General features: G+C 57.9%; 3 protein-coding genes across 6 annotated transcripts in view; 2 read left to right on the forward strand and 1 right to left on the reverse strand.

Moving 5' to 3' along the window:
* The window catches only part of GTPBP1 (GTP binding protein 1), a 28,141-nt gene extending 23,222 nt beyond the window's left edge, over positions 1 to 4,919 (forward strand). For both annotated transcript variants that reach the window (XM_047742369.1, XM_047742370.1), the window contains exon 13: positions 438 to 4,919. In XM_047742369.1, coding sequence (XP_047598325.1) covers positions 438 to 530 — 93 coding nt within the window. In that variant the 3' untranslated portion in view covers positions 531 to 4,919. The remainder of the gene's footprint in view (positions 1 to 437) is intronic.
* On the reverse strand, positions 4,278 to 23,534 carry SUN2 (Sad1 and UNC84 domain containing 2). 3 transcript variants are annotated; one of them, XM_047742368.1, is made up of 18 exons: positions 23,288 to 23,534; positions 20,287 to 20,445; positions 19,248 to 19,438; positions 18,761 to 18,889; positions 18,097 to 18,192; positions 17,535 to 17,610; positions 16,567 to 16,637; positions 13,626 to 13,750; positions 11,437 to 11,691; positions 10,997 to 11,074; positions 10,537 to 10,580; positions 9,840 to 10,005; positions 9,261 to 9,482; positions 8,867 to 8,951; positions 8,352 to 8,467; positions 8,035 to 8,202; positions 7,590 to 7,682; positions 4,278 to 5,890 (listed from the first exon to the last, which is right to left on the reverse strand). In XM_047742368.1, exons 2-18 carry the CDS (start codon positions 20,406 to 20,408, stop codon positions 5,777 to 5,779), a joined length of 2,151 nt encoding a protein of 716 aa, XP_047598324.1. In that variant the 5' UTR covers positions 20,409 to 20,445; positions 23,288 to 23,534; the 3' UTR covers positions 4,278 to 5,776. The 3 variants fall into 3 exon arrangements, with proteins under 3 accessions (XP_047598324.1, XP_047598323.1, XP_047598322.1); XM_047742367.1 differs by lacking the exon at positions 17,535 to 17,610 and adding an exon at positions 17,611 to 17,704 and having other exon boundaries at positions 8,867 to 8,948; positions 23,288 to 23,533; XM_047742366.1 differs by lacking the exon at positions 17,535 to 17,610 and adding an exon at positions 17,611 to 17,704 and having other exon boundaries at positions 23,288 to 23,533.
* Positions 20,560 to 23,983, forward strand: LOC125107010 (collagen alpha-1(I) chain-like). Its single transcript, XM_047741563.1, has 3 exons — positions 20,560 to 20,732; positions 22,956 to 23,616; positions 23,819 to 23,983. The coding sequence occupies exons 1-3, from the start codon at positions 20,560 to 20,562 to the stop codon at positions 23,981 to 23,983; spliced, it is 999 nt and encodes a 332-aa protein (XP_047597519.1).
* The last annotated feature ends 1,192 nt before the right edge of the window (positions 23,984 to 25,175 follow it).

Raw genomic sequence — 25,175 nt, forward strand, 5'->3', positions numbered from 1 at the left:
GTCCCTTGCTTCTGTCCTGTTGCCCCCTCCTGTTGCTCCTTCCAGGGTCATCTCTATCTGACCCCCCTTTGGAGAAGGAAACGCCTGTGTGGACCTGTCCTTTCTGTTCTCTCTCCCACATTGGGCCTTTCTCTTTCCACCTCTCCGCGGGGGCAGGTGGTGGCTCCTGCTGTCCTAGTGCTCCTTGCAGCGCCTCTGTCTCACCCCATCATCGTGTGCGCCCCACTTGCTAGGAAGGCAGGCTGGGTGCTGGCTCCATCTGGCAGAGGTGTGTGCCCGGCTCCGAGTCACATAGTAGATGACTGTTCAGGCTGGGCTGGGACCGTCCTTCCTGCTCGCTTTTCTCCTGCGCCTTTTCCTGCCCCCCTGCCCCTCCGCCGTCCTACCCTGCTCCCAGTGGGCCGCTACTTCTCAAGCTCCTTCTTTCTCCCTTTCAGCCCAAGCCCAGCAGCGGGGGCCGGCGACGGGGGGGCCAGCGGCACAAAGTGAAGTCCCAGGGGGCCTGTGTGACTCCTGCCAGCGGCTGCTGAATCTCCCTGGCCCACCCCCACCACCCAAGGGATCCTTGTACTCGGGCCACTGTTCCGCCACACGAGCCAGAGCAGCTCTGACCACCACCCGCCCTCCCCCAGGCCACAGCTGGAGCCACATCATTCCCTGCCCCCGCCCCCATTTTCCAGGGGGGTTGTAATTTATAAGCTGAGGAAGGTGGCCAGACTTCTGGAGGACTGACCATCATCCACCTTCTTCCCCGCCTTCTTCCTTAACTCAGATGCTTTGTACATCTGGGCCCTTAGTTTTTATTCTTTTTATTATCTCTCTCTCTTTCTCTCTCTTTAGTGTGTGTGTATGTGCGTGTGTGTGTGCGTGTGCCCGTGTGTGCGTGCAGAAGGTTGGTGGCGCAGACGTGCAGCCGGTGGGGCCCTGGCAGTCTTTCTCCTTTTTTCCTCTGTGGCTGGCTGCCAGCCTCTAGGAGCTGGCTGCCTGCTCATCTGTCCATCCGTCTGTGTGTCTCTGTGACAACCTTTAGAGGCTTTCAGGAGCTAAAGAGCACCCTCCTCCCCTGTGCTCACCGTCCTCCCCTGTGCTCACTCCTCTGCACCCAGGGCCCTCCACAGAGCTGGACTCAGGGCTTGGGGGCTTCATTAAGTTCTGCCAGAGCAGGGAGCCTTCCTTCTGGGACTGGGGGGCTTTTAACAGAATGGAGAGTGGTGGCCTCCTTTTTCTCTCTTCTCCTTTCCCCCTCTTACATCCCCCAAACAGGTAATGCCAAAAGCTCTTAAGCTGTAGCCTGTAGATGGGTGGAGGAGAGAGGCACTTGGATTGTAGGACCCCTCCCTGCCCCTAACTCTGACCCTTGCCACTGACCCGAAGACAGCTGGTGGTTTTCCTTTCCCCATGGAGACAATCCTGTGTTTGCCTGGCCAGGCCAGGGCAACTCCCGTTGTGTTGATTTTGAGCTGGAGGCTCTGGCCCTCGAACTTTCTATGATAGGAATCTTACTGGGCCTTGGGGCACTGATGACCTGGACTGGGTTTCGCTTGTTCTGGATCCCACTCACCAGCACCTCTTACTGGTGGGGGTGTGAGGTGTTCCACTGAGCCAGGCCAGGACTGGAACCCCTCCTTCCCCACTACAGCCCCGCCATGTTGCCCCATCATGGCTGCTACAGGAGCACAACAGGGAAGGGCCTGAGCCTCTTTCGGAAGCCCCATTTGGGGTGTGAGAGGGCAGGTACGGATAGTGAAAAAGATTCTTCCGGGCCCAGCGCAGAGCATTAAAACCTCTGGAAGATTCACTGCCTGGGGTGGGATGGGGTGAGGCCGGTGAGGGCATTGTGGGGCCCAGACCAGCCTGGCCTGAACTGTGGCCAGAAGCCCTAGGTTTAGGGTGGACTGGTGGGTGGAGATGTGTTCTTTCTAGCCAGGGCAGACACCCAGCTGGCTGGGCCCTTCCTCAGCCTTGCCTCCCTCCCATTCCCAACCCTTCTCCATTCTTCCTGCTTCTGGACTGCTGGTCCCCTCACCTCCCCTCCTTCCAACTATTTCCAGTTACTACTGACCCATGGCCGTGGACTGATCAGACCAGCACAAAAAATAAAAGTTTGTTCCAAGCTGATGGTGTCCTGTTCCCTGCCCAGGCCCTCCAGGTGGAGGTGCACCACCGGGAGCGCTGGCTGTGCCTGCCCCAGAGCCCCCCTGCTGCGGCACAGGGCAGGGGCAGGACGAGCCCAGCTTCTCTTAGGCCTGCATGGCTTCAGAACACAGGCTCCTGTGGCACATGTGACACAGGCCAAGTTGCCAGTCTTCCCCGAACCTACTTCCTCACCTAGAGCGAGAGTTAAACAAAATGCCTGTGTGGTGGTGGTTGTGAGGATTCAGCGAGAGAGTGTGCGGCGAGGCTCGAGGCGTTGGCCTGTGGGAGGCGCCACTGACCTGGCCGGCTGCTGCTTCCCCGGGCTGTGGGCTGTTGTGCAGGGAGAAAGGGGCTGTTGACATGTCTCTGCTGGGTGTCTCCCTCACTTAAGCGCTTTGATTTTGAAGCCACCATCTAGGAGAGAGGTGGCGGTCGGTTTTCCTAGTGAAGGCAGCTGAAGCTCAGAGGAGCGGGGCCAGCACCCAGGTTCATGCCGGCACCAGCACCCCACCCACCCCACCCCATCTGGTATGTGGCCGCTCTGCCCCAGGGCCTTTGGCCCCAGCCTGTTCTTCGTGTGCTCTTTCCTTCTTGCTTTTTGACTCTGGTTCTCCTTAGAGGGGCTGCTGCCCACTGGTGCCGTCGTAAGAGGAAGGCTCCAGCACAGTGCACCCTTCTGCTCTCGGTCCCCGTGGCAGGTGCTGTGGAGTCCGTGTTTCCCCAGGATTTCACCGGGGTGGAACCTTGTTTGGTTTGAATTCTTTTGCCCCTAAGAGTAACCACTTTCTTTACATTTGGAAACTGTGGTCTCCGCTCTGGCCTCTGCCCTCAGACACGCAGGTGGTTGGTCTGGATCTCGGGTCACCCGGCCTGCTAACGGGGGCTGACAATACAGTGTGTTACTGTCATTAACTGGGACTCCACAGGTCCTCTGCGGGTCTCAGCCCTACCAACTCTCACTTTGGAACAAAACACCAGCCCTTTTGTAGCTGACAAAGAATAAAGTTGTTAATCATCTCGAATGGCCAGTCCTGACCCTTCTGTATGTACAGCTGGCATCTGTGGTGTCTTCAGTTCAGTTAGGACCCCTGTTCTGGCTTACAGGCCTCCCTGGCACAGAATAAGGGAACGGGAATAGGCCATGGTACAGGGGGTTTGGGGGTATGGCAGACGGGGTGAGAGCTGTGCCTCGAGGGCCCAGAGGATTTGAACATGTACAGATGGGCAGAGGGTACGCATCCGGCCTGGAGCACACAGCCAGGGGCGCTGAGCCTTGACTGTGTTAAGTCCCGGGCAGCTGTTTCGGGGAGCATCTGGGGGATATCTCCTTTATTGAGAGACTGTTCTAGATGCAGGGCAGGTGTTGAGTGAAGTAACGAAAATGGAGCGGTCACTGGAGTGAGCCATAGGACCAGTTCATTCCTGGCACGGAGGGCTGAGGGGTTACCTGGTCCAAGGCCTCAGTGCTGATTCATACACGCCCGGTGCCCACTTCTGCGGCCGTTCACCCGCCCCTCCCTACTGACCTGTCCCAGCCTCTGTTTTCTCAGCTGTGGTGGGCACTGGCCCTGGATCAGGTGCCATGGTTAGGAGCAGAGTGTGTTGGAAAGCGTGGCTGTGGAAGCACCCCAGCCCTCCAGGAGGGTCCTCGGAGGCACTGAATCCAGGGACATATTGGAAGGGGAGGGCCAGGACCTGTCCCTCGGAGCTGGCAGCTTCTGGCTCTTCAGGGGACCCGTCTCCTTACACCATCCCAGCATAGGTACAAGGGGCAAATGTCCAGTTCCCACGGTGGAGTCCACTCGCACACTGAAGGCCGACGTGGTCAGTAGCGAAACAGGTAAATTCTTCTACCTTCGCTCAAGTGGCAGCGAGATGCAGGTGAAGCTGCGCACTTACACCGGCTGTCCGGGAGGGCCTGCCTTCTCCACGTCCTCCCGCCTCCCCCCAGCCCAGCATCCCAGAGCAGGGCCAGCCTCAGGCCCCCTTCCCCCGACCCAGCTGGGTTTTAGTGGAGAAACCAGGGTTTCTGAAATTCGGATCAGTCCCTGGGGCCTTGTTTTGGTTCAGTGTGCGTTCTCTTGTTTTGCCAAGAGCAGAGGCCCTGTGCCAGGGCCAGATAAAAACTACACGTGCCATGGTCCTGGGCATAATTTATTTTTTTTGCATAGGCATAAATTAGAATCTGGAATAAAAAGTTCAGAACCGACAGTGCAGCATTTGTGACAGGAGAGCGCAAAATGAAACCTGGTTGTCGGGGCTGGGGCTGCTGCTGCCAGAGGGCTGCGGGCGGCCTCGGGCCTCGTCTTCCTTCCAGCTTCCTCCCCCAGGAGCCCATCTAGGGCTTAGCCCTGCTCCCAGGGCACCTGCCTCACAGCAGCCCCTTGCGGCAGCTGGTAAGGAGGAGCTGAGTCAGCCCGTGCCCCACACAGCGGGGCTAGGGATCAAGCCCAAAGCTTTTCAGTTAAGAATCAGACCTTGAAGAATATATACATAATACAGCAGAGCCCGCTCTTCCCCCAGCCCACCACCCCTGAATGCCGCCGCCCCCGTAGAAAATGAGCTAGAAGGAAACAAACTGAGCAAGAGCCGGAAGAGTCCCGAGGGGGCAGCTGAGAATTAGGGCCCTTACACTCGGGCCTGACTGGGATGGGGGCCCACAGACAGACCTCTTGCCACCGTGACACCTTCAATGTCACTATCATACTCATGGGACCACCTTGAGAGCCGGGGGCATACCCTGCTCCCCACCCTTTTAAGCTGACCGCAGCTGCTTCTGGTCTGGGCTCCCTGCACCCTGGGGGAATGTGACAAGCTTGCTCTGGGACACAGGCAGGCCGTAGCAGGAATGGGGAGCGGAGTGGACCTCGGTCTCAGCATCGGGAGAGAGAAAGCAACTAGCCCCAGCAGAGGGGGAATCAGGCCGGCCCCCTGGCCCCTCAGAGGCTTACAGGAGCCAGACCCTCGAGGGGTATGGAAAGCCCAAGGACCCACTTTGACCCAGAACAAGTACAGTGTAGCGAGGCCTTTGGGGGACCTCATGGGTCAAGCTCCCTTAGGTTGGTGGCACTAGACTTCTGGAAGAGCCCGGCTGCCCTGTGCATGGAGCTGCCCGCCTGGGGCTCAATCCTAACCTGCACCACGAGCACTTTCTTCCTGGAGGCCCTCACTTCCCCGCCCGCCGCTGGGGGCAGCTCACTTGCCCCAGGCCCCCACTTACAGCGCCTACCAACAGCAGCTCCTCGGTGCCAGCCCCCGTCCTGGCTCAAGGGCAGACAGGTTCCACCCACCTTTGCTGGAACTTGTCCACTCACTGCCTCTCTCCCTGTCTCTCAATCCCCCATGATATGCTACATATATACACCCTTCCAAGAGGGGGAAGTAGACACCCAGTGCCTGGCACAAAGAAGACAAAGAAAAGGGACGCTGGAGCTTGCTGTCCACCTCGAGCTGTCCCACTGCTAGGACAGCCCTGCATCTTCTCAGCTCCATCAGGCCAAAGGTTCCTGCTCCTGGAAGTCTGTGTGCTGGTCAAGCATGTGGGGAAGTGGCAGGGGTGCTGCTCTCCCACTCCAGGAGAAAGGGGCACACGCTGAGAGGGGCTGGCCTCCCAGCTGGCTGGCCACAGCACAGAGAAGGCTTAGTGGGCGGGTTCCCCATGCACCCGGAAGCGGTAGATGCAGGTGTACTCAGGGTGGCCCCAGTTAGTCAAGATCCGAAGCTCCACCACCTGGTATGTCGCCATTTTAGGGTCCTGGGTAGAGAAAGAAGGGGTTCAGTCTTCAAGCCTCACTGACCGGAGGGTAGGAAGGGAGACAGCCCCCCGCCCCGTCAGCCTCTACAGAAAAGTGGGCTTCAGAGCTCCTGTCTGCAGCCAATGGAGCAGAGCCTCCAGCCTGCGAGCCACGGCGCCCCAGGGGCTTCACAGGTCCTCCGGGGGCCACTGAGCCACAGCCACATACAAATGGCCTCATAGCTGAGGACCATCGGGGTTCATCCCAGACTGACACATTCACAGGAGCTATTCCTGTCAGTGGACAGAATTACCTTCATGAAGGGTTTCCAGCATCATGTCGATGCTGGAAAAGAATCCTTTTACTCTGAACTGGGCAGGCTTTTTCTCTCTCAAGTTCTCATTAGGCCTCTGTCCTCTTTGCTCAAAAAGCCACAATTTTTGAGTGAGCTCTTGGAACAAATTTCTCCTGGTTTGATGCCAGTAGGCACAGCGCTGTCCTACTCTTCCTGTCTCCCTCTGGCCTTCCACACAGCCTCCTGTCCTCTACCTTCTAAAGGCTCCGTCTGCACCCATCCCTGTGAGGTCCCCAGCACTCCGCTGCCTCGGTTACCTCCCTGGGGCTGACCGCTCAGTCTTTGTGTCTGGTTGCCCTGATCGCTCCCCTGGACCAGCCCACAGGTGCCTCGGACTTGGTGGCCAAAGCCCCCGTTGCAGTGGCCTGCCTCGTGGCTCCTGGGAGCCACGTCCCCTGCCCCTCTTCCGCAGTTCTGTCCAACGGGACCCTTGGCCTCCCGACTGTGTATCCACCTCTCCCTCCTCACACCCTCTCTCTGCAGCCACTTCCTCACTGGTCTTGTCCCCTCAATTCACCATTTCCACACGGTCACAGTGATACTACAAGGTCTTGTCACTTCTCTGCCTGAAACATGGCAGTGCCCATCAGAGCGAAAGGTGTTTGGCCTGGGAGCCAGGCCTGCCTCTCTCCGGCCTCCCTCTCGCCACCGTCCCTTTGCCACCTCGTCTGGTTCTTCACCCCTGGTGTAGCTCTCAAGCCCCCTGCACAGCATTCACTCGGGGCTGCTTGTTAGAACACGGATTCCCGGGGTGGCTCAGTTGGTTAAGCATCTGCCTTCCGTTCAGGTCATGATCCCGGGCTCCTGGGATCGAGCCCCACATTGGGTTCCCTGCTCAGCGGGGAGTCTGTTTCTCCCCTCTCTCCCCTTCCCTCCACTCATGCTCGCTTGCTCTCTCAAATAAAATCGTCAAAACAAAACAAAACAGAACACTGATTCCTTAGGACCGTTGGAACCCGGCAGCCTACCTCCTGGGGTGTAGACTGGGAGTCTGCACTTCTAACAAGGGCCAGGGAGACTGATGCCCACTCAGGTTGAGGCAACGCCCCACCTAAACGCCCTAGTCCTGCTGCACTGAGGCCCGGCTGGGCCGCCCTCAGGTAAGTGCCCTTTCCAGGCAGCCTTCTCCATGCTCCCTGTCTGGGCTGGGCCCCTCCCCTGTGCTGACATCTAGCTGGTACTTCTCCCATGCCACCTTGGACATCTGTCCCAGTTCCCTCCTTGGAGCTCTCGGGAGGCAGGGGCTGCACTTTTTCTTGCCCCAAACCCCTGGTGCCAAGCCCAGGCTAAGTGCTCGGAAACGGTCTGCTAAGTGGGTGGGAAAGTGAACAGGCCACGTCCGTTCGCACAGCAGAGTCCTGTACCTGAAAGTAGAAGGTCTGAATGGGCTCCCCATCCTGGTCATAGGTGAACTGGCCAAGAAGTGTCCCCTCGTGCTGTAGGTCTTCATCAAACCCCTAAAAAGAGAACAAGGGATGAAGGAAAAATCTTGCACTTAGACGAGTGCCTCGGCTCCCCAGGAAGGAATGTTCTCCCTTCCTGCTCCCATACTGGTCCCTTCCCACACCAGCAGATCAGGCAGCAGCCTTGGTGGGGCTATAGGGGGCCTGAGCCCTGGACCTGGTTTCTTCCAGTGCAGCCTAAGGTAATTGGGAGTGGGGTACCATTTCGCACCCCGCTACTCTCTCTTTCAAACCTGCTTCCTTCCTCCCAAAGAACAGATCCCAGCTTTATCCTCGGTAGAGCCTGACAGGGTCCGGTAGCCTCTCGGCTCATTGCCCCCCCCACCTCCCGCCAGAAGGTACTCACAAAGATGGAGAAGTCCTTGGGGGCACTGGAGATGGTGCTGTTGGGCGACAACGACTTGGGGACATGCTCTAAGGTGACAGCCGTGGGGCGGATGCGGGCAGAGAGGCGAACCACGGCAAAGCCCTGGGGCCCCTGGAAGGCCCAGCAGTTGCCTGGGTGCACGTCTGGCTGGAGGGGGAGGAAGCTGGGTCAGCACAGGGCCGGTGACAAAGACAGCCCACCCTAAGCACAGCTCGTGGTAATCCAAGATGGGAGTCCCCCAGCTACACGGGTGACTCTGCTCGGGGCCCCTGCTGCTGCCCTCTCTGGGTGCCTACCTGGAGAATGACTCGGGGGGACTGGGAGTGGTACCACAGGGGGATGCCGAAGAGGCTGAGGAGGGCCGTCTTGGTCTCGTAGGTCTCAGAACACCGGGTGCTGATGACACTCGCCCCTAAGACAGGAAAGCAAGGCAGTGTGGGCACCTGGAGCTGGACTCCAGCAGCGAAGGGAGGGTGGGAGACCCAGACACCAGCACATCTCGCCAGCCCAGGGCACCAGGTGGGGACGGCTACTGCCAGGTGCTCTCTGAGGATGGCGGGCACGTGCCCCGGGCCCCGGCTGTGTCGCTCAGCTCTATCCAACTACAGAGTAACTGAGCGTCAGCCTCTCCCTGGCCAACAACGGTGTTCTCTTCCCCCAGACTTCTCCAAACTTCTTCACTAGCCTTTGTTGTGAGTGACAGTGTGCTGATCTCAAGCCCCAGCCCCAGCGCCACGGCTGCCCGGGCCGATGCCAGAGGGCCTGGCAGCACGGGGACCCGGCTCTGCCGCGGGTGGGGAGTCACACTCACCTCCCGATTCCAGAGCGTAGTCCACCATCCCGATGCGGTCCTCGCTGTAGCGCTTCAGGGCCTGGTTTACGATGCGCTGCACCTGCTAAAGGGAGCCCCCAGGGCGGCTGCCGAGAACTGCAGACTTGTCCACCTGAGCGCCCACTCCTGGGGGCCCCTCCCCGCCTGCATCACACACTGGCATCCAGCCACATGTGCCACTTCCCTAGATGTCCCCCCCCCCCCGACCAGTCCCAAAGCCCACACGAGAGCCCACATGAGAGCCTCTCGCATGTCCCTTAGGCTTTGGAACATACCAGAAAGCTGACAGTGTGGGACTGTGCAGGTTATGGCTCCCAGGGAAGAGACCGCTGTGTCAGGGGTGGGGCTGTTCCGGGGGCCACCCAGTCCTCACCTCCTCCGTCACCCCGATCACGCCTTCCTTCTGCAGCGTCAGCCCCAGGCTGGCCGCAGCCTCCCTCGCGGACTTGCCCTGCATCTCGGCCACGTGGGCGAGGATCTTTCTCTCCAGCTCCTGCAGCTGAGCTTGCATCTCCTCTCGCTGCAGGAGCCCCGCGCGGGTTCCCCCACCTCGGAGAAGGAACTGACTGACCCAGGCAGGGAACTGAGACTCCACCTAGGGACGGAAGAAAAGGTCTCTGAGGAGCTCACAGGGACATTGTTGCTCTGGCGGCCCAGGCCAGGGTGGCACCCTGCTTGAGTGGAGGGGTAGGGAAGGAGCACAAGCCAGCCTGGGAGGGGAGGGCCGGCCCAGCACGCCCCGCTGACCGACACGGGGGGGAAGAGTCAGGCACAACCGTTCACGTTACTGAAAACAGAACAGGAAGAACTCCTGTCAAAGCAAGCCCGCGTGTGTGCCAGGTCCCCAGCAGGGGCCGGCGGGACGCTCGGACTCTTGGCTGCATGGGCTCCTAGGACTGACGCCCTCAGAGGACAGGCTGTTCAGCAGGGCCCTTGCGTGGTTCCAACTTACGTCCTCCCTCACGGCCTGCAGCTGCTGGGGCAGGAGGCCCACTTGGTCTGCGACCGAGCTCTGCTTCAGGCTCAGGGCCGCCAGCCCCTGCCGCAGGGCTGCCAGCTGGCCCTCCAGCCGCTCCAGCTCCTTCACGGAGTTCTCTCGGAAGGCCTCTTGGGTCATCCTACTCCCAGAGAGAGGAGAGAGAAGGGAGCCTTGGGTCTCCGGTGAGGGGTGAGGCCGTGACGAGGAACATAAGAGGATCCCCTCACCGGCTCCCGACAGAAGTGTGTGCCCACCTCCCGCAGGCGCGTGCGAGGCCCAACGCTGGGGACCCCGGCTGCAGAGCACAGCCCCGGTGCCTACGATCCCAAGGAATGAGTTTTTATCCTGTTCCCTTTCTAAGCCCAGGTCCGTCAGTCAGTCTGCCTCAGCCTCTCCCACCCTCCACACGTCCGGATGTCCGGGGCTCGGGAAGGCAGCCGGCACGTGTGTGCAGAAAAAAACGGTAGGTGTCCACGTGAGCCCACAAATCCCACTTTTCTTGCGGTGCCTCCCCTACTCAACCTCTCTCGCACCCGAGGCCAGGCTCTCAGCCGCTGTTCCTGAGCCGGGTTTCAGCCACCCCCTCTCTGCTCTGGGGTGCTCTTCCCCAGGCCTGCGGGGGTGCGGGGAGGGGAGGGGCAGGCCTAAGCCAGACGGCAGCGCCCATTACCTTTGCCACTCAGACTTCAGCTGCTGGAGTCGAGCCTCAGACTCCTGTAAGCAGGAAGGCACAGATACAGCAAATGCCAAGCTCACAGCGACCGGTCTCCCAGAGCAGGCTCTGCTCTCTTCGGAGTCTTTGTTTCCCCGCAGCCCCACCCCTGCAAACCTAAACCGCCTGGTCAGGGTCCCTAGGAGAACCCCCGAGCTGCCACACCTCGTCCTTCATTCACTCGCTCACTTGTTCACTCGGCACGTTATACCCAGCACAGCAGGCCTCCTGAAGGCCACCCTTCCTCAAGTGTGTCCCAGCATGTCCCTGCAAAGCATTCCAGGGCCCGTGGGCTCGGCCCCTGCAGAAGTCAGGGGACCGCACCCCCACCCCGGCTGGTGTCTAAGCAGCCCCTTCGGGAGAGCCATGCGGTCTCAGGCCATGGGCAGATATTGAACAGGATAAGGGTCCCACCGACCTGGGAGGCCTGGACAATTTTCTTAAAAAGGTCTTCGGAGTCTTGGTGATGCTCTGCTCTCAGGGTGACCAGTTCCTCCTGTCAGAGAGAGGAGAGCAGCTCAGGACTCCCGGAGATACAGGCAGAGGGAACTTCACAACCAGGACGTGGTGGGACTGGAACTTGAACCAGGCCTGTCTATGAACTTCAGCTCCCAGCCTCTCTGCTCTGGTGCCCCTTAACCTGTGCGTCTCCCTCAACGTCTACCGCACACCTCCTGTGCCCAGCACTCTGCAGTCTCACACTCCCGGAGCGCCTCCGTTTTACAGGGAACTAAGGCTTAGAGAAGTTAGCTGTCAGGTGACAGTGCTGTCTGTCGTGTCAGGGTGCACAGGGCCTCGCCCCTCCACCCCACACCCTCACGGTGCCAGCCACGCGCCTCCCCGCTCCCGCTCAGAGACCTGGATCCGAGCGGCGGTGTCCCTGCGGAAGTCCTCCTTCAGGGCAGCCTCACGGCGGCTCACCAGCCCCTCCAGAAGCGCCAGCGTGTCCTCCTGGCTCAGGCCCACGTGGCCCCCCCCGCCGGCGGCCCCCTGCCGCAGCTCCAGCCGCTCCAGCCGCACGGCCTCCTTCTGCCAGTTGGAGGAAAATTCTGCGGCCAGAGCTTCCAAGCGCCGCTCCAGAGAGTGGACCCGGGACAAGATGCGCTGCTCAGCCTGGTGGGGTGGGGAGGGAAAGCCACGGAGGTGAGGGACCTGGGACGACAGAGCTTCCCCAACGGAACGGGAAGAGAATCCCAGCTACATGCGAATGTGAACCCACGCTGGCTCAGAGGACTGGCTCAAGGATGCTCTGTGCCCTGCAGTTGGGGGGGCGGGGGGGGGGACACCAGCAGGCAGCCAAGGTACCATAAAGCTGCTGACATGTGGTGACCGTTCAGCACAGGACGCTGGACACACGTGGCCCAGAAGGGTCTGGTCCCCAAGGAGGAGTGCGTATCGGCCAGGTGAGTGGGGACATAGGAGGGACCTGCAAGGGGCTGGGTGGCCTGCTGGGCTGACCCCAGCCCCCTTCCCTCTGCTGCATGGATGCACATGCCAGAAAGTGAGGGGCCGAGGGGTTCAGCTGCTTCAGCAGCTCCCACTAAGTCTGTCCAAGAGAACCAGGGCTAAAAGACAAAATAATTTGAAAAGGCTTTCTTTCTTCTCTTTAATTAGAAGGCCCACAAAGGAAACAGAATAGAAGTCATTTGGACTTGGGGGTTGCTCCTGATAGCATGCCATGAATTCTGAGAAACTTGCTGGTTTAAAAACAAAAAGCTTTGTCAAGGGAAGATATAATCTGTCAACTGTCAGTTAAAGACAGGAGCCTCCTGAGCGCAGAAGTTGCTTCTGATTTTTAAAAATTTTTAAGTAGGCCGTACATGTGCAGGACTCAAAAAGCAAACAGTAAGAGGTCACTCAACCTGTGTCCCTATCCACCTGGTGCCCTCAGCCACCATCCACTCCCAAAAGAAGCAACGATTTTCAGTCCTGTCTCTGCACATACAAGCAAACACAAAGATCTCCTCCCCCTTTTCACAGAAAAGCTGGTCCTGAAACTGTATTTAACATCTTTACTAATGATTACAAAAGGGAAAGTTATTAATGCCAAAATAGGTCATTGTTTTATGAAATGATAACATGATGGTCAGGAAAGTAGTATCTACCAAAATAAATGGTTACCCAATCAGCTTCGGCAAGATACAAGCAAAATTCAAATAGATTTAGGGACTAAAGAATTTTAAGTTTTCCTTGTCACACGCACACATTCTGGTTATCTGGGCACTTGTCACACACACACACCCCCCACTGGACTGCAGCCTCCTTGAGGACACAGCCTGGGCGGCAGAACTGGCCCCCGGGCTACCCTCCTCTCTGTATCCGCACCCTCCGCAGTGTGGCCTTGCAGGCGCTCCCAACAAGAGGTCCGGTCTCTGTCCCCCTCTTGGAATGTAGACTGGCTGTGAGATGGCCTTCGGCCTTGAATGTGGCGGAAGGGACAATTCTAAATCTAGGCCCGATTTTGCTCTCCTGGAACCACAGTGAGAACAAGCTCAGGCGAGCTGAAGGAGGAAGCACGTGTGGGGCACAGCCTGCCCCAATGACGCATGGGCCAGCTGCAGACCCGGCAGGGAGCCCAGCCTAGACCAGCCTGTCCTTGCTCAGACCAGAGAAACCACCCAGAGGAGCCACAGACTCAGAAGCTAATCAAATGCTTATAGTTTTAAGGCACTGATTTTAGAGGTGATTTACTTGTGGTAACTGACCAATGTGATCACCTTATTCGTAAAAGATGCTTAGTAAATATTTATGAGATTATACTGTAAAGGAACAAAAGTAGACAAAACAATTTGTCCCATTTTTTTTCCTTTGGTTTTCGGTGCTTAAGATGGCAACTACCTTCGGGGCAGTTTGAAGTCCTGTTTAAGCACAAGCAAACGGCTCCCCCCGTACTGCACCCCAAACAGTGGAGAGAGGGGTGTCCTGGGAAACAAGGCAGTTTACCCGTGCGGACTGTGCCCCTTCTCAGAGCCCCGTAAAGTGTTAAGGGCAGGGAAATCAGCCACACACACAGGCGGGGTGAGGACCCGGGACCCCCAGATCCTCACCTGGAAGTGGGAGGAGTCTCTGGGCTCCCACACGTCCTGCTGCCTGCCGCTGCTCTTCGCTGCCCACCAGGAAACCAGAGCAGGGTGGAAGGTCTGCAGCCCATAGGGGTAGAAATACCAAGCACCTGTACACAGAGGAGAGGGGGTTATCCAGGCCATGGCCGTGTGCAAGAAGGCACAAGCTGCTGGAGACGGTGGCGCGGTCAATACGGGTTCCTGGTAGCCTGTCGTTCCTGTGCGCTGGCTTTCTGCTGGAAATCAGGATGCGGGATGGAGGTTCCCGTCATTCTTGGAGGCTTCCACCGGACTGTCCCAGAGTATGTGCATTCTCACATCCCTCGGGAGCCCTCATCTTTCTCTGGATGGCAAAACTCAGACAACGTGGCTGTATAATGAGCTAGGAATGATCCCAGATAGAACCAGGGGCCACCCTCAACTGCCATCAGAATCACCCAGGACGCTTTTAAAATACAAAATATCGGGGCGCCTGGGTGGCTCAGTGGGTTAAATCTCTGCCTTCGGCTCAGGTCATGAGGACCTGGGATCCAGCCCCTGGATCGGGCTGGGATCCAGCCCTGCATCGGGCTCACTGCTCGGCAGGGAGCCTGCTTCCCCCTCTCTCTCTGTCTGCCTCTCTGCCTACTTGTGATCTCTCTTTGTCAAATAAATACATAAAATCTTTAAAAAAATAAAAAAACAAAATACAAAATATCTGGCCCCACTCTCTAGAGCATGAACTCACTGGTCTGGGGGCTCCCTCTATAGGTGAGATGTTTTTGTTTTTTAAAAGATTTTACTTATTTACTTTGGAGAGAGAGCAAGGGAGTTGGGAGTGGGAGAAGCAGACTGTGTGTGGAGGCTCAGAGCCTGATACGTGGCTTCTTCCCACGAGCCCAGGATCATGGCCTAAGCTGAAACCAAGAGCTGAATGCCCAATCAACTGAGCCAGCATGCGGCCCCTGTAGGTGAGTCTTAAAAGCTCTTTAAGTCTTTAAAAGTCTTTAAAAGCTTAAAAGGGCACCTAGGTGGCTCCGTTGGTTAAGTGTCTGACTCTTGATCTCAGGGTTATGAGTTTAAGTCCAGTACTGGGCTCCTTGCCGGGCGGGGATCCTATTTATAAAAACAAACAAAAAACAAGCTCCCCAGGGAACTCCCATGGGGACTGTGACTGAGAATCACTAAAACAAGACACCTGCTAAGAGAAGGTGCTTTCAACCTAAGACGGCCACAGCCACAGTGACACGTGCATGTTGCTCTAGGGGTCACGGGCTTGTGGAGCATTCGCTCCTGAGCTTGCACACGTGTGTCTGTGGGGGGGGGGGTAGTGGTGAGGGCACCTGAAAAGCCATATGGGTGTCCATCTGAGTAGGACCACGGCTGCCACTCAGCCGGGGGCTGGGAGCAAGAATGACAGGAAGCACACGCCCACCAGGCTTTCAGTCAATCCCTCTGGACATGCCTCACTTCCTGTACTCCCCTCCCTGCGCAGGCCACCCCCCGGCCTTTCACACTGTCCACGCGCCTCTCTCCATGACGCCACCGGGACAGCAGCTCCATCAACCCCGAGAGGCCCCAGTGAAACTCAGCAGAGGTAACCCGCGAACAAAGCACAATCCAGTTATAAAAGATCATTATTTTACGGGTGATGCCCAGTTTCCACTGGACATGAACAAGCTGTTCTTGTAACAGGAAACAAAAAGGAAATCAACACTTGGAAAAATTTTCTACCTCGCTATTAAATATACAAGTTGAGGCGATGCTAATCCTGTAAAACCAACCCTAGGCGCGCCCGGGTGGCTCAGTCAGCTAAGCCTCTGCCTTCGGCTCAGGTCATGATCCCGGGGTCCTGGGATCGAGCCCTGCATCTCTCTCTCCTCCCCACTCGTGCTCTCTCTCGCATCTCTGTCACTCTCTCTCTCTCAAATAAATAAACAAAAGCTAAAAAAAAAAAAAAAAAAAAAATCAACTCTTGGGGCACCTGGGTGGCTCAGTGGGTTAAGCCTTTGCCTTCAGCCTGGGTCATGATCCCAAGGTCCCAGGATTGAGCCCTGCATCAGGCTCTCTGCTCAGCAGGGGACCTGCTTCCCCCTCTCTGCCTGCCTCTCTGCCTACTTATGATCTCTCTCTGTATCTAATAAATAAAAACTTTTAAAAAATCAACTCTAAAACTAGAATAAGGCATGGTCTCTATCAATTAATTGTAGATGGGCACAATCGTTAAAACAGCCCGGAGGCCATAGAGGCAGCTCCTGTGGAACTGTGAGCCCCCGGTGGCGCTGCTCCATTCATTACAAGCTGAACACACAATACATACACACAACGGTTACAACCACATAAAACACACGACATCATCCTAGCACAGACTGGAACAACGTCAAGTGTCTTGTAAATGAGCTATCTTAGAAAAGGACAAACTTGTCTTTACTACTTTACCGTTTTGATCTCAAAGATAGCTAAAGATTGAACAAGATGTGGTAACAAGAATTCACTCACCCAGACGATGTCCTGCTTTTGAATGAACGGAAAATGACTACTAGGAACAGTGCTCCGGTACCAGGGCAGGTCCCGAGCCACGTGGCTCCAAGAATGCTCTAGACATGCCAAGGCAGTCCAGAGCAGCCACCCAAACAGGACAAAAATCAGTGGACTGGGGCATATCCCCTTGCACCCACTGGGTGCCCTGCGCATGCCGCATGGGTCAGTGAGGACCTGGGAGAGCCAGACAGGATTGGCCAAGGGACTGGGTGCTGCCCAGGCTCCGTCTGATCCCATTCATCCTGCCTTCTTCCCTTTCCTGTAGGTCATCACCGTCCCTTTGGTTCTCACACCTCCACTCAGCGCCACCCCCCACCCACACCCTGCCCTGCCCCTCTGGCTCACCAGCTCCATTTCGGCCTGGCACGCTCATCCTACCCCGCCCCTGCATCCCCGGTGAGCTCACCGTAGGTCAGGCCAGTCATGAGCAACAGCAGCAAGAGGAACCACAGGAATGTCTTCACAGATGAGAAGCGCCTAGACCACAGGAGGGGACAGCGGGGTGGGGAGAGGGGGGCGCAGAGGTGTCAAAAGGGCATTCGGGCCCCTTCATCCCCACGGGGAGTCTGCAGAGGCTTTTCCCGAGCACAAAACTAGAGCTGGACGGGGTGCCCTGAAGTGCCCCATTTTCCCTGGGCGGGATTGGACACTTTAGAACTTTACTTTCTTGGAATAATGGGGAGAATTCTGACACTCTGAATTTTATGGATGTTATTTAAAAACAAACAAAGTGGGGTCTCTGAAAAACCTTTTCATATACAGAGATCCTCAAAGCAAGCAATTCTAGGGAAAAAAAACAACAGAACTCCTTAAACAACATTCTTTCAGAAAATGAGGAACCTTCTTTTGGTGACACAGATCCACCCCTGCCCCTCCGCTCAGCCCAGGTGGCCAGCCATCCAGCCAGGATTACGGCCAGAGGACCCTGACTTCCCGGCTCGGTCTTTCCTGGGTCTGCTGGGTCCGGGATTTGGGAAATAAACCCAGAGCCCCCTCACGCAGCACATACTCCTGGCTCTGGAAACACGCCTCAGAGAACACTGGGTTCTAGACTGCCATGAGGCCAAGAGGAAAGCCCAACTTTCTTGGCCACACCCCTTGTTGGCTGGAGCCTAAAACCTGACCCACAGGAGGAAAGCCGAGCTCCGCAGACGAGGAAGTGGCCAGAGGGGGCTGGCATTTAGCAGAGACAATCTAAGGAACTGGAACCTGTAGTTCCAGAATCCTCCCTGAAGAGCTCTTGGTTTGGAAAACAACACCTGACCCAGGCCCCTCATCTGTCGGGCAAAGAGGGGCTGCTCTGGGGGGTCCACTCCCTGCTCAGTGATAAAAGCTACGTGTGAACTGGGACGACCACCTTCAGAGAGAGCATACGTGGGTTTAGGAGCTTTCTTGGTCCCTTCTGTCCCTGGGCTTCTGGGTTCCTTGTCAAAGTGGGGGTCGCGCTCACCTGGTCAAAACGAAGACATCAAGAAGGGAGGCAGCTGTGGTCAGGCGGTACCAGGTCGTGCCAACCCACCAGTAGAGGAGGGCAAAGAGCCGGCCTAGAAGAGGGACCGGCAAGTCCTAAGTGTCACCCTGAGCCAGTGGCCTGCATGTCATGGTTTCAGATCACCGCTCTGTCCACCTGCCACCCTCTCCGCCCCGGCCCCCAGCACTGAGCTGCCGGAGCACCTCTGTCCTGTCCGAGGTGACCCTGTTCCTCTGATCCCACCTGCCTAGTCTGCCAACGCCCTCCACCCAGCTCCACAGCTGCTGCCACCCTGAGAAGGCCAGAGTGTTACTGCGGCTCCTGGTCTCCGGTGATTATTCTAGAATGAGCTTTCCCTGATGGCCTGACGGTCTCTCGATGGGCTACCCCATCCCAGAGAGAAGCTGGGGGAAGGGGCAGCTGTAGAGAATGGAAATAATGGTGCACAGAGCAGCCAGCACCCACCTGGAGAAGTGACAAGCGTCCAGAGACAAGAGGCTGCCCAGGAGACGGCGTTCCTTAACCGTGAACCCGAACTATGGTGGTCCGTCTCCGAGTAGCCTGCCAGGACAGAGAGGTCACAGCTCAGTTTGTCCTCACTCTCACAGGCCCAGGACAGGGAGACTGCCTATCAGTTGTCTCCTTTAGACTGTGAGCTGAGCCCCCCATCACTCTCCTCTGCATCCCGGGAGCATCACACGGCCTTGGCATCTAGGTCAGTAAACACCCGTTAAAGGAGCGAAGGGGTAGGTTTCTGACATTTTATTTCCCTTGGGCCTCTCGTCTGCGTCCCTCTCCTCGCCAGCTGTCCTTCAGACCACCGTTCGCAGCTAGACGAAAGGGGTCGAGCCCCTCCTCAACGTGAAGCCCCACTTGAAGTACTTGCTGGAAACAAGTCAAACACGATGGAGCGGACCACAGGCTGCTCCGACGAGTGGGGACAGGGCAGCCACGGTGTGTTAAGGGCCACCCCAGGCCTGCGTTTCAGGAGCCATGGTGGCACAGGGGGTGCCCGGCTGGTCTGTGGAGAGGCCTGCCAGATACCGCACTCTCTCGGGCTGTCAGGGGGCCCCTTCCCTGGGCCTCCCCCATCACCTCCCCCCGGCCCCCGCCCCAGGCGTTGGCCTACCTGCAAAGTCATCCTCGGAAGAGTAGCCGGAGGAGGACCCCAGGAAGTCCTCGGAGCTCCTGTTCTCAGCAAGCCCATTGAGTTTGCTGCTCTCCGTGCCTCTCCTCCTGCGCACCCGCAGGTCCTCACCTGTGCAGGAAAGAGCGCGGGGTTATCCAGGGGCCGAGAGCTGCGCCCAGGAGGCTGTACCAGAAGGCCTCGTGGGGACACCCCGAAAAGCACCTCCGACGGACAGACGGCACTGCCCTTCACTTCTCCTGAGCTCCCTGGGTCCACAGGAGGGTCTCTAGCCGGGAGCAGCCCCATGAGGGCTTCGCTGCCTGACGTGGCCTGCGAGTTCAGACACTCGGCTCCCCTTCTGAGGGTTTCTGAAGACAGCGAGCCCCTCCTCTGGCCCAGCAGTCGTGAGGAACCCACTCAGGGAACACTTGGAACCTTACGTTTCTACCAGAAGCAAAGCCCGAGGAGAAAGGTCTCAGATACTCACCCCAGTAGGGCTCACTGTGCAGGTGGTCGTCGAGGATGGAGCTCCTGGCCAGGGAGGCGGCCCGGGGGCTGCCGAAGTAGGACTCCCTGACCACCGACTCGCTGTAGTAGGAGGTATGGTCGTCAGAGGAGGGGCCCAGCTGGGGCGCTGGGGACAGGCGCTTCATGTTGCTGGATTTCCTCTTCAGGGTCCTGTGGGGGGTCAGCCAGGAGCAGCAGCGGAGAGGCCAGAAACAGGCAGGTGAGAGCCCAGTGAGCAACAGGAAAGCAAGCCGCTCCGCCCGCCTCTCCTGGGGGGTCGGGTCCGCCCCGTTGCTAGGAAACAGCTTCCCAGCAAGGTGCCGACCACAGGGGCTTCCTCGGCTCCCACCTCCCACAGTCTCTCAGCCTCACCAGCAGTTAGGTGATGGGGTCAGGATTCAAAGCCAGGTCCCTAACCTCGAAGCCAGTTTCCTCTTGGGATTATTACCGCAGAAGTGATTTCTCCCACCCCCTGGAAACCAGACCAACCCGACGGGGCCTCCTGGGACTAGCGGAAGCCTTGAGGGCTGCTATGTGGTCCCACTATCTGTCAGCAGGGCAGGACGGGGCAGGCGCCTGGTTCAGCTCATTCACTGTGCCCCTCCGATGTGGGCCTCTCCTGCTGCAGCCCTATAGACCATACACGGGGGCCTGGGGACAAGGGCCAGAAGGGCACACCCGTCCATAACAGAAGGGGCTCCTGTGAACCCCACTTGTGCTTTTGGGGTTTCTGGCCTTTCAGGGTCTCTAATCCTGAAGCTGCCTCTCCCCACATCCTGTCCTCTGAACATGAGGGCCATGGCTGGGCTTACAACAGAGGGAGAAGGAACAAGGAATAGCAGTGCTAGGTCCTGGCATCCTCAAAGGTGTGAAGGTTCCTGCTCAACTGGAAGAGGGCGTCTGATCCCTGCCCACTGAGGTGACAATGGGAAGACTCAGCGCAGCAACCTGCCCGAGTCCTCTGCTCCGCTCAGCGTGATCCACGGTGGGGGCAGGGGAGGGCGACGGCAATCCCTTACCTGAGAGGACTGTCTTTAAACAGGGTGCTCTGGCTTCCCATCACCGAACTTCCTCCACTGCTGCTGCCGCCGTCATCATCACCCTGGGAGTAGCGCGAGAGGCGCTGGCTTCGGCGGGACATGGCAAGGTAGGCTGGGGACCCTCCTCCTGAAGAGATTCTTGGGAGAGAAAGGAGGCCACGTGAGGGTTGTCCTCAGCTCCTCCCTGGGGACCTGCTCCCAGGGACCAGCCCACCCTGACCGTGCTTCCAACCCAGCCTGACAGGTGGGGACATGGGGCAGCCGGCACCCAACCTGCCGGTGTCCCTGCCCAGCCTCGGGCTCACTCAGGCCCCGGGAGGCCTCTCCTGGTGCTTTCTACAAGCTTCTCCTGTTTTCAGCATACTGGATGCTGAGCTGCGCATGAGGCAGAACCGGACCTTCCACTACCTTTGGTCCATAGTCGCGTCAGGCGACCTGTTACCTTTGGTCCAGGACGCGACAGGCACCCCACCCCAATGCTAACCGAATGCCTCTGATCCCTGCTCCCTCAACCAGCCCACGATGCTGCCCTCCCCGCTAGAGCTGTGTGCGCACTCATTCCAGCGCTTTCTCTTGGAGGGGACACACTTTCTTTTTCTTGTGGCTATATGCTCTGATTCAGGGTGCAACTCCAACTTGGACTGGAAAAAACTTTTTCCTATTAAGTCCCTGAAGGGGTCTGTGTGCTGTATCCCCCCCAGTGACAACATCCTGATAGGACTGGGATGGTGATGACAAAATACTTTGTTAAAGGCCTCCTAGGTACCTGGCTCCTTACACAGCCATCTCTGATCCTTGTGAGCATGGGAGACACGGTTACTGCCATCGTCCAAGAGAGCACCCTGGGACACCAGGGTGGGGGAGGGGGATCGGTGACCTTGCCCACTGTCACCTAGCCTATGAATGACAGGTGGCACAGCCTGGGTCGTTCCCCTCTACCATAAAGTTTTCAAGGTGCTTTCAGAATGTGTCATGTGTCCCCAACTAGAGTCTTGAATAGCCTCAAATATGCTCAGAACAGGCTGTAGACAGAGTTGTCACACAACAAGTACTTGTTAACAAACAAAACGGGGAGGTAGAGCTACAGGGGTGGGATTAGGTCGTCTCTGCTGGAGGGAACAAGTCAGCGCGTGCGGTGAGAACTCAGGCCTCTGGAACGGATATGGAGGACTGAGAGGAGGCCAAGGAGAGGAAACCAGGCAAAAGGCAGCGCTCTACAACCAGAGGAGGACTAAGAAGCCTTCCAGAGATTAAAAAAAAACCCACAAAAAACCCAAATTCAAGATCCCAGATGACCAACGTGAAGAGTCTCAACGTGGCCCTTGCCTGCCCACATTACAAAGTCTTTGTTATACGTGGGGCCCCCTCAAGAGTCCCCAGTACCTGTGACTTATTATCCCTTCTAGTCTTCCTGGGTGATACTTAAACTGTTCCCTATGTCGTACAGAGGGCACCGACTCTAGCATTTCCCAACTCAAGACTGTGGAAACCAGAAGGTCTGGTTAGTCCCGCTGGAGAATTCTAGAATGTTCTCTTCTGAAAAAATAAGCAGTTCCATGTCTTGGTCTTACTGGCATCCTCCCAGGTAGGATGCCCACCTGGCATCCCTCTGTGGTTTTTAGCCAGTGTTGGTAAAGAGACTGATCGGTAGTAGCAGAAGCAGGAAGTTGGCCTGGGTCCTTGTCCTTATTCCACTCCTTATAAGGTAATTCCACCCCTCGACGGCCCTTCCCACCTGAAAGCTCCAAAGGCCCAGATAGGCTCCTCCTCCTAACCCTGCAGGCTGAAGGGAATAAAGCCTTCACCCTCGGACAGAAACAAAACAATGTTTCTGCCAAACTCAAGCTGCTGTTGGCAAGAATATAAATATTCAGACAGAGCGAGTGCGGTGGGGGCGGGGGGGAGGGCGGGTAGAAGGGGCTAGTGAAAACCGAGCAGCCGGCACCCTCCTCCACTCTTCCCGTCTTTCCCGCAGTTCTAGTTGCAGGCAGGCAGTTTGCAACTGAGTCTGGGCTTCAAAGGTGAGAAAGGTCAAGGCCGGAATCCTCCAAAACAAGAGCCTCAGGGAGCTCAAATCTTTTGCATATCAGCATAGAACCCACCCTCCCCAACACAAACACACCAGTTAAGAAACCCTCGAACACAACATCCCTCCCCACCACGAAGCTGAACCACATCCTTTTCTCAATTGCACCTTCCCCGCCACCTCCCCTCCCCACCCGGCCACAAACTTAGATGGCGGGACGCCTCCAGTCTGCAGACTTAACCTAGACCTCCGGCATCTTCCATGGGGGGTTTTCACACTACTTTCCCTCGTGGGACCTGTAAAACACTCCAGGTGCTAACTCCCTTCTCCCTTCATTTTCCCTACGGGCTGAACCCACAGGCATTTGATTTTTTTTTTTTTTTTTTTTTAACCAACCACGCGCCTTCCCTGCCGCTCTGTTCTAAGTCACACTCCCACCTCCTATTTGTTTGGTTTCTTTTTTTAAGAACGGAACAAAATGGGCCTTCCTCCTATTCCCAGAGTGACAGGCAGAGGCAGGGAACTGTCTGTCCCTGGAAACTGCCTGCCTGGCACGAAAACACGGACACTGCCCTGGGCCGGTCGGAGGTGGCCCGGCTGTCGCTCCCCTCCTCGCGGGGAGGTCCTGCGCGGGGAAGTCCCGCCTGGAGACATCCGCCCTCCGCGCCGGCCAGTGGGCGGGCTGCGGAGATGAGTCAGGGCGGCTGGCCCCGGCGCGGCGCTGGCCCTTCCCCGCCGGCCCAGGGGCGTGCGCCGGGCGGGGCTGGAGCCCGGCCCAGCTTGGCCCGGAGAGGAAGAACCAGGCCTGGGTAGCTCGGCCCTGGCCGGAGCGGCCCGACGCTGACCCTGGAGTCGGCGCGCCCGGAGCCCGGGGCCCGCGGGGAGGCGGGCGAGGCCGGCCCCGCGCCCTTGCCCCGCACGTCCACCCGCCAGAGGCCCACGGCCGGCGGTTACCTGCTGCCTCGGCTGCTCCGTGCGGGGCCGGGGGCGTGCGAGGCCCGCTGCGCCGCCCGGGCGCGCCCCCTTCCCGCGTCGGAATCCCGCGAGCGGTGCTCGGTGAGAGGCCCGGGGCGCGCGGACAGCGGCGGCGCCGGACGAGGCCAGCAGGCGGGACGGCGCGGCAGACAATGCGACCCGCGCAGAACCGCGCTGCGCGAGTGGGGCCGGCCGGCGCGCGCGTGGCCGAGTGTGTATGTGTGCGCCTGCCAATCAACGCTGACAGGCCGCGGCCCATTGGCCGCGCCCCGCCCGCGTCACCGCCCACTGCCACCGCCCATTGGGCGGTTTGAACACAAAGGCTCCGGTTCGCTCCGCCCGCCGCGGGGGGGTCCCGAGAGCCTCGCCTGGAGTCCGCGCGTGGGAGGCGCGGGGGCGGAGGCGGCCGCTGGAGGACGCTGCTGGAGCCCGCCTGTCGGGGCTCGGCCGGGCCTGGCTGCGCACTTGACTCCGGGCCTGGTGGTGCTAAACACCTGATCCCGCTCTCAGCGCTTGCCTCCCGCGCCTCGTCCCACCGGTGACCTATTGGCCGTGGTGTCCCAGTGCTCCGCAAGCCGACTCCGCCAGCCGGGGTGCCAGGGCCTTAAAGGCATCGTGACGGGGGAGACAGCCTCTCTGAGGATGGCCCGGGGAAGTGGGGAGCAAGAGGAGTAGAAGACCCCTGGCCTCAGGCCCATCTGGAGGGGGAGCGAGTCGTTAGCCCTTAGTGGACCGACCCTCCTACGGTCGTTGAAGGCTTGCCGAACACCTGGCGCATGCGTAATGGTCCTTTTAGCCGGGCATTTCTGCACCCATTTTAGAGATCAGGAAACTGGTTCATAGAGTTTTGTTTTTTTTTTTTAAAGATTTTATTTATTTATTTGACAGAGAGAAATCACAAGTAGGCAGAGAGGCAGGCAGAGAGAGAGGAGGAAGCAGGCTCCCTGCTGAGCAGAAAGCCCGATGTGGGGCTCGATCCCAGGACCTGGGATCATGACCTGAGCCGAAGGCAGCGGCTTAACCCACTGAGCCACCCAGGCGCCCCAAGGTTTTAAGTGATTTGCTTAAAGTCACAGCTAGAAAGAGGCAGAAATGAGATTAGGAGCTTCCCTTTACATCCGAGTCTGATTTTTCTGCTTTAGGGTTGATTTTGGGATACCAGACGTGGCCAGAGGCTCCGTCTCTTCCGGGTCTGCCCCCACCGCCCCCAAGCTTCACAGCGAAGTTTTTCTCCACTTTAAGGAGGGAATTTGCTACCTTTGGTACTGAGAAGGCAGGGCTGGTTACCTCTACCTCGGCCTCACTCAAGTGTGTGTGGATAGATACATAGATAGGTAGATAACGGAGGGAGTCCGCCACCGGCCCACTTCACAGCTGTAGCAAGGGCACTGCTCGGGAAGAGTCTTTTCCTGTGCAAGTTCTTCTCTGAGTAACTGTGCTTGTTTCACTTTTAAAGCACCAAGAGGAAGAGACAAGAAATTACAAAACCACTGCGACAGGACAGGAAGGCAAAGGAGGGTAGGGGCATGAGGAAGAGTGAAGCCCTGTGCTAAGCTGACTGCAGACAAAAAGATCCCCCTTCCTGGGCGTCTACTGCTCCCCCTGGAAAAGAGGGGTCTCACCTGCCCTGGTAGCATCCTGAAGACAAGGGTTAGACAGCAGACCCCCTGAAGACAGGGCTGGCTCTCTAGGACCTCGCACGGGGCCTGGCTCATGTCTGAGTATCTGCTGACGGTGGAATGAGTGAAATGAAAGTGCAAATCAGATGCAGGGCCAGCTTCCCGGGGCCTCTCTTGACACCTTCTCACCTGGCCGCTTAACTCCCCAATCCTGTCAGTTTCACTGGACTGTCTGTATCTCACCATCT

The sequence above is a fragment of the Lutra lutra genome, chromosome 8, assembly GCF_902655055.1.
Source record: "Lutra lutra chromosome 8, mLutLut1.2, whole genome shotgun sequence".
Lineage (NCBI taxonomy): Eukaryota > Metazoa > Chordata > Mammalia > Carnivora > Mustelidae > Lutra > Lutra lutra.

Bases quoted from the DNA above. Each gene is read 5' to 3' on its own strand.
- SUN2 (XM_047742366.1), bottom strand. From the start codon at position 20,408: ATGTCCCGCCGAAGCCAGCGCCTCTCGCGCTACTCCCAGGGTGATGAT. The intron at 8,203-8,351 runs GTAGGCACCCAG...CTCCCCCTCCAG, and splicing joins CCCCCCGAGTCATTCTCCAG to CCAGACGTGCACCCAGGCAA. The intron at 7,683-8,034 runs GTGAGTACCTTC...TTCTCTTTTTAG, and splicing joins CCAAGGACTTCTCCATCTTT to GGGTTTGATGAAGACCTACA.
- LOC125107010 (XM_047741563.1), top strand. From the start codon at position 20,560: ATGGGGCAGCCGGCACCCAACCTGCCGGTGTCCCTGCCCAGCCTCGGG. The intron at 20,733-22,955 runs GTCAGGCGACCT...CCTCGCGGGGAG, and splicing joins TACCTTTGGTCCATAGTCGC to GTCCTGCGCGGGGAAGTCCC. The intron at 23,617-23,818 runs GTTTGAACACAA...TCCCGCTCTCAG, and splicing joins CTGCCACCGCCCATTGGGCG to CGCTTGCCTCCCGCGCCTCG.